This window comes from Crinia signifera, chromosome 12, assembly GCF_055691185.1.
Source record: "Crinia signifera chromosome 12, ASM5569118v1, whole genome shotgun sequence".
Classification (NCBI taxonomy): domain Eukaryota; kingdom Metazoa; phylum Chordata; class Amphibia; order Anura; family Myobatrachidae; genus Crinia; species Crinia signifera.
The window spans coordinates 9747616-9754088 of NC_139228.1; the positions used below are offsets into that span (position 1 = coordinate 9747616).

Here is a 6473-nt window from a genome sequence, read left to right on the forward strand (position 1 = left end):
TGGCAAGCTACATCACCCTCACTCCTATAATACCCACCATTATAATACCATTATTTAAACTATTATTTTGATAAATTTGTTATGCTTATCACAAATCTCCTGTACTAAATCGCTCAGCACAAATCTCCCTGTGTGTATGCCCCAATCCCTGTTGCCACATGATACTTAAAAGATCTTATTTGCAAAATACCCCATGACTGTTTTGGACATTGTTCACTGTTAATAAATAATTACATGGTTTACCCTAAAAAAAGCCTGTTTTTGTTTATTTGTAGCTTTCCTGTGTATACATAGTTATTTGGATGCACAGCTGGCAATAATTGAACAATAAATTCTGTGATTTCTTGCTCCATGATTTTGAGTGTAGGCATTGCACATTGCACACTGTCCCTAGTTCAGAGATCCTCCTACTAGTTGTCAGACGGTGCCTGGGCTCTATCATGTGACGTCAGAGACCTAGGAGTAATCCTGGCTGCAGAGTGTTGCAGAGTGTGAGGTCAGTGTTGCAGGCAGAATATTAGTGTTCTGCTGTGTCCTGGGGATCGGGATGAGGGGGGTTATTACAGGGGATATTGTAGACTCTACAGTGAGTACCCTGGGGGGGTCCAGCAGGGGTAAGTGCTGGTAGGAAGGGGTTTCCATACAGTGGCCCCTATCTCTGTGATCCCCATTGTGCTGGCTCTCTAGCCAAAGTTTATAAGTTTATATAATGTGATGTGAATTTATTCCATAAATGGTATAATCGTATGTACACTGTGCACGTCAGTGTCAGCACTGCCTGCACTGCTCTACAACACTACAATATTATAATTACGGCAGATGTACTAATCCTTGTAGAGTGATAAAGTGGACAGAGATAAAGGACCAGCCAATCAGCTCCTAACTGCCACATGACAGGCCGTGCGGTCTGTGTAATAAGCCTTGGAGAAAGGTAAAGTACTAGCCAATGAGCTCCTAACTGCCATGTAATGTTACATGCTGTGGAGTCTTTGGAGTACTATGGGGTTGGGATCATTTGGTCTACAGCATTGTGGTCGACAGACATTAGGTTGACATGGGAAAATGTCGACATGGTTCTAGGTCGAAAGATCATTAGTTTGACAAGTCGTTAGTTCGACAGGTCATTAGTTCGATATGGGGTTTTTCACTGGATTTTTTACCTGAATGTCAACACAGTCGACATGGACACAGTTTTAAAAGTGCACTGCATCCCCTCGCTACGCTCGGCACGCTATTTTATTCTCCCACCACGCACTAGTGGATGGTAGGGCATGAAATACCGCCTGTCGGCACATGTCGGCTCAAAAAACCGCATCCCGTACTATGAACCCTCCTTGGGCTACTGAAAGTGCTGATACAGATCGGTGAGGGCACAGTAAACAGCTCAGTCTCTAACCATTGATAATGAGGCTGGCGTTAGCTTCTTATTCGTGATCCAGCTTCTTATTCAGAAAATTACTATTAAATTAAGCAGGATCATTCAATTATTATTGTACTAACAAAACATATCCATGACACAAATCTCAATTGTATTTTGCCTGTGCCAGTGCGATTTTAGTCGTGAAATAGGCTGGCAAAGTGGGCATAGGTCCCAGATTTCAGCATTTTGAATAAGTAGCTGGTGTCCTGCAAGGGTTAAACAGCATTGGTCAAACAGTATGAGACTTGAAACCCGCACAGGGGGGTCACTTATATTCAGGGGTGTGGGCTTCCCTGGACCTACATTGTTAGAACATACTTAGAACATACTTCCCTTTCCAGAATGGCCGTGAGGCTCCCGCAAATCGGGCAGCCATTGGAGACAAATTTGGTTGTGACATTTAATCATTTCTAAAGTACGCTGATGGCCATGAATTAGCATTGCATAGGTGATAATATATGGGCTGGGTTATTTCTGCAGTTGCTATGCACATAACTTCTGCGCTGACCGCAATTCTGTACAGAGGGCCTAATTCAGGTCTGTACATAAACAAGATGGCTCATGAATACATTTGCAAAATCTGAGGACGCAGCATTGGATCACCTGGGCAATCTCTGTTCCTAAAACAAAATGGCCGCCTTCTCTGCTGGATCTGACCAGTCCTATTATAACAGAGGCAGGGTGACGCTGCTGTCTGTAATTGTATAGCATAGTCAGCTATGTATTCTGGTGTATGTGTTGTTGTGTTCTGTCATGCTGGTTCCCAGTATAGATTTGTATATATAAATTGTACACTTGTCCGTCTTCCTAAATAAGACCCCATCACAGATCTTTCCTGCCCTCAGGGAGAGCCTTCTTGCAGTGTAGATGGCGTCACAGTCATAGCTGAGTGTGCTGCCATTTATTCAGAGTGGCTGAACCAGAGAAATCTGACTGAACTCCGAAGCGCTCGGACATTTTACCTGTAATATGGAATAATTGCATGTTTTGTAGTTTCCAGGCTATGTTACCTCATAACCTGGCACAGTGACGTTCCCTGACTTTTATATATAGTGACGGGACATGTTTAATATCTGTACAATGACTTTATATCTCTCCAGCTCCACACAGACTGGCAGCGATGCCTCCAGTACCCCCTCAGAACTTCTCTTGGGTGGAGCCAGGGCTTCTGGCTGGCATGGCCTTGCCGCGTCTGCCCGCGCACTATGAATACCTGTATGAGAACGGCATCCGCCACCTGGTAAGCCTAACGGAACACAAGCCACCTTACCACGACACCTGCCCTGGCATCACCCTCCACCGTATACGAATCGTGGACTTCTGCCCGCCCAGTCTGGAGCAGATAAAAACCTTCCTCAAGATTGTGGACGATGCAAACGCCATGAGTGAGGTGAGTAAGAGCCTGTATGCCCCATTTACTATATGACACAGAGATGGCGTTCTGTGTATAAGCTCCTGTAATATCTCTATGGGATACGGTCATTGGTCGACAATGGCAAGGCCAACAGTCAAAATGAGTTTTCATGGTTTTTTTTTTGACCTGACATGTGCCAACAGGAGGTATTTCATGCCCTACCATCCACTATGGCAGGGGTTCTCAAACTCGGTCCTCAAGACCCCGCACATTTCACGTTTTCCTAGTCACCCTGGTAGGTGCACAGGTGCATTCATTACTCATTGACACATTTTTAAAAGATCCACAGGTGGAGCTAATTCACTTGTAAGTCTGTGAGGGGAGACCTGCAAAACATGCACTGGGTGGGGTCCTGAGGACCGAGTTTGAGAACCTGTGCGCTAAGGTGTGGAGGGAGAATAGAATAGTGTGCGCGAAACATGGCAACCGCAGCTGTACACTTTGACGGTGTCCATGTCGACATTCGGGACAAAAAAAAAAATACGTGTAAAACTCATGTGACCTTTGACTGTTGATCTTGCCATTGTCAGCCTAATGACCCTCCAACCCTGTCGCACCTAGCCATGTCGACCTAATATAAGTCAACCTAATGACCCATACCCATCTGTATATGAAAAATTATTGCATCCATTTTTCTAACCCTTATATTGTCACAGAGGGTGACTTCTATTATTATACTGTATGTATCATTTACAGTAGGGGTTATATTACCTCATGTACTCCGCACAGGCAGCACAGATACCCCACGCTTGGTGTCTCCCCACTATTGTACCATCCACAGATTATATTCACTCATGTACTCAGCACAGGCGGCACAGATACCCCACGCTTGGTGTCTCCCCACTATTGTACATCCACGGATTATATTACCTCACGTACTCAGCACAGACGTCACAGAAACCCTACGCTTGGTGTCTCCCCACTATTGTACATCCACGGATTATATTACCTCACGTACTCCGCACAGGCAGCACAGATACCCCACGCTTGGTGTCTCCTCGCTATTGTACCATCCACAGATTATATTACCTCATGTACTCAGAACAGGCAGCACAGATACCCCACGCTTGGTGTCTCCCCGCTATTGTACCGTCCACGGATTATATTACCTCACGTACTCAGCACAGGAGGCACAGATACCCCACGCTTGGTGTCTCCCCACTATTGTACCTTCCACAGATTATATTTATTATTCAGCTTGTAATAATATATTTGCAATAAAAAAACAAAATTAGAATGTTCAAAATCTCGTTCCTCCAGGGGGTGGCAGTACACTGCATGCACGGGCATGGCCGGACGGGCACCATGTTAGCCTGCTACCTGGTCAAATCGAAGAAGATCACCGGCGTGGACGCCATCAACGAGATCCGCCAGCTCCGGCGTGGATCCATAGAGACCACAGAACAGGAGAAGTCCATTATACAGTTTCATCACCACATCAAGTGACTCCGCAGTTGGGGTGACAGGGGTGGGGGATCCCCAATATGTCACAGCGCTGAGGGCACCCTGCAGCTAAAGTGGCCCCTGACTCCCGTGGCACTGAATGGGTGGCAGTGTTGTGTGCTGACGGAGTGTCTGTGTGTGAGAGTAAAGCCTCTTGTATTCTCCAGTACAAAGCCAGGGGGATTCTCTTACCCGGATCAGAGCCCGCGCAGGGGGGGTAGAAGTTATGTCTCACTACCAGGAATTCATAATCCAGCTTGTAACGTGGGTATAGAGCATTAAGCATCACATGACCGGCCCTGGGCTGCGTCGTCAGGAATCTACCTGGATTATAGTGTATTCGTTGAGGCCGCGGCACCTGTCACTTTTTTTTACTGCAAATACAGATTGGCGGCAATGATATATACAATATTATGTGTACATTGCAATAAACACAGAACAAATGTCAATCCATTAAATGGCTACAGCTATATATCATTAAAGCGATATAACATTTATATAGGCCACTTGTATGAGAAGAGCGACAAAAATACCTTTCAGTGGCCATTAGCAGGTGAATGCCCGGCTGGGAATACCGCCTGTGCGCAAGTGACGCCTCACTTCCTGCGGCCAATGTGCACGGCCACAGTGCCTCTCAGAACTTTTGTAATAGACTGATCTGCAATGGTCATTAGGTCGACATAAAGGTATTAGGTTGACATGAACGCATTAGGTTGACAAGTTTTTTTTAATTCGTGCCGACAGGCGGTATTTCGTGTCCTACCAACCACTACGGCGTGGAGGGGGAATATAATAGTGTGCTGAGCGCAGCAGTACACCTAGACATATCCACTTCGACTGTGGTGACCTTTGGGACAAAAAAAACAGCGAAAAACTCATGTCGACCTTCTCATTGTCAACCTAAGGCTTGTGTTGACCTTTTGACTACGGGGGTTATTTTGATTCACTCGAAAAGGCACAATCACTCTCTAATGGACAAAACCATATGCACTGCTGGTGGGGCAGATGTAACATGTGCAGAGTGAGTTAGATTTGGGTGGGGTTTTGTATTTCAAACTGATATCTATACTGCAGTGTAAAAATAAAGCAGCCAGTATTTACCCTGCACAGAAACAATAAAACACCCGGTACATGTGTAGTTTCATGGCGGCAGCTACGTATGTTGTGTAGCATCCCTTTCAGAATTGGGGTTGTGTTCCCGCGACCAGCGTAGTCAGTTAGAAGTAGCGTGCTGTGTTCCTGCGACCAGCATAGGCAGTATGTAGTTAGCATAGCATCCGTTTCAGAATTGGCGCCGCGTTCCCGGGACCAGCACGACCAGCTTAGTCAGTCAGAAGTAGCGTGCTTTGTTCTTGCGACCAGCGTAGGCAGTACGTAGTTAGCGTAGCGTCCCTGTCAGAATCGGCGTAGTGTTCACACGGCCCCTTAGTGTAGCCAGCGTCCCTGTCAGATCCAGCGTAGTGTTCCCGCGGACAGCATAGTCAGTCAGCGGTACGCAGTTAGCGTAGTCGGTCAGCTGTTAGATTATCTGTGAGTTACATCGATTTCAGTTATGGCTGCTGAAAAGCTTACTCTTTTTAACCTGCCGCAGACGGAGGAGGAGTCGATGGCTTTTTTACAAAGTCACAAATTCCTGCCTGACACCAAGACCTGTCCCAATTGCCACCCTACGAGGCTAAATGTGAGGGAGCGGATGTGGCACTGCCACATCAGAAGCTGCGGAAAAAAGGTCAGCGTTAGGGCTGTGCAATGGTTCCGTGGGTGCCATCTGACCTTTGTCACACTCATCAGATTTGTGAAGGGAAAATGCGGTAAATCGGGGGTTTTACCACATTTTCCTATTTACCATTACCTGTCCGCCCCGTTTTCGCTTGGCAGGGTATCGCCGTCCGCGCGCCCCCCTTCCTCCCGTCCTTCTGATCTCCTCCTCCCCCGCAGGTGTCACAGCCGGCAGGACATCCGGCTGCAGGGGGGAGGAGGAGACGCAGGGGGACACTGGCAGCCGCCGGGATGTGACGGAGACCCCCGCAGACCACATCAAAGGTATCGCAGTGGTCTCCGTCACCGCAACCCGATGCTAGCTGCATTTGTTAGTACATATGTGGCAGCATTGCGGCGGCTGGCAGGTGAAGGGCGGCGATGTATATGAATACATCCCGCCCTTTGTGAGCGGCATCTGTCGATCTCGACTCTTTG

At 47.1% G+C, this 6473-nt stretch overlaps 1 protein-coding gene across 2 annotated transcripts; it reads left to right on the forward strand.

The window, feature by feature from the left end:
- The first annotated feature begins 365 nt into the window (after window positions 1-365).
- Window positions 366-4735, forward strand: DUSP23 (dual specificity phosphatase 23). Of its 2 annotated transcripts, none has more exons than XM_083166345.1 (3): window positions 366-496; window positions 2521-2810; window positions 4095-4735. In XM_083166345.1, the coding sequence occupies exons 2-3, from the start codon at window positions 2541-2543 to the stop codon at window positions 4278-4280; spliced, it is 456 nt and encodes a 151-aa protein (XP_083022471.1). In that variant the 5' UTR covers window positions 366-496; window positions 2521-2540; the 3' UTR covers window positions 4281-4735. The 2 variants fall into 2 exon arrangements, with proteins under 2 accessions (XP_083022471.1, XP_083022472.1); XM_083166346.1 differs by lacking the exon at window positions 366-496 and adding an exon at window positions 671-931.
- Window positions 4736-6473: the final 1738 nt, after the last annotated feature.

Coding starts and splice junctions, on each gene's coding strand:
- DUSP23 (XM_083166345.1), top strand. CDS start 2,541: ATGCCTCCAGTACCCCCTCAGAACTTCTCTTGGGTGGAGCCAGGGCTT. Junction 2,811..4,094: donor ATGCAAACGCCATGAGTGAG/GTGAGTAAGAGC, acceptor TCGTTCCTCCAG/GGGGTGGCAGTACACTGCAT.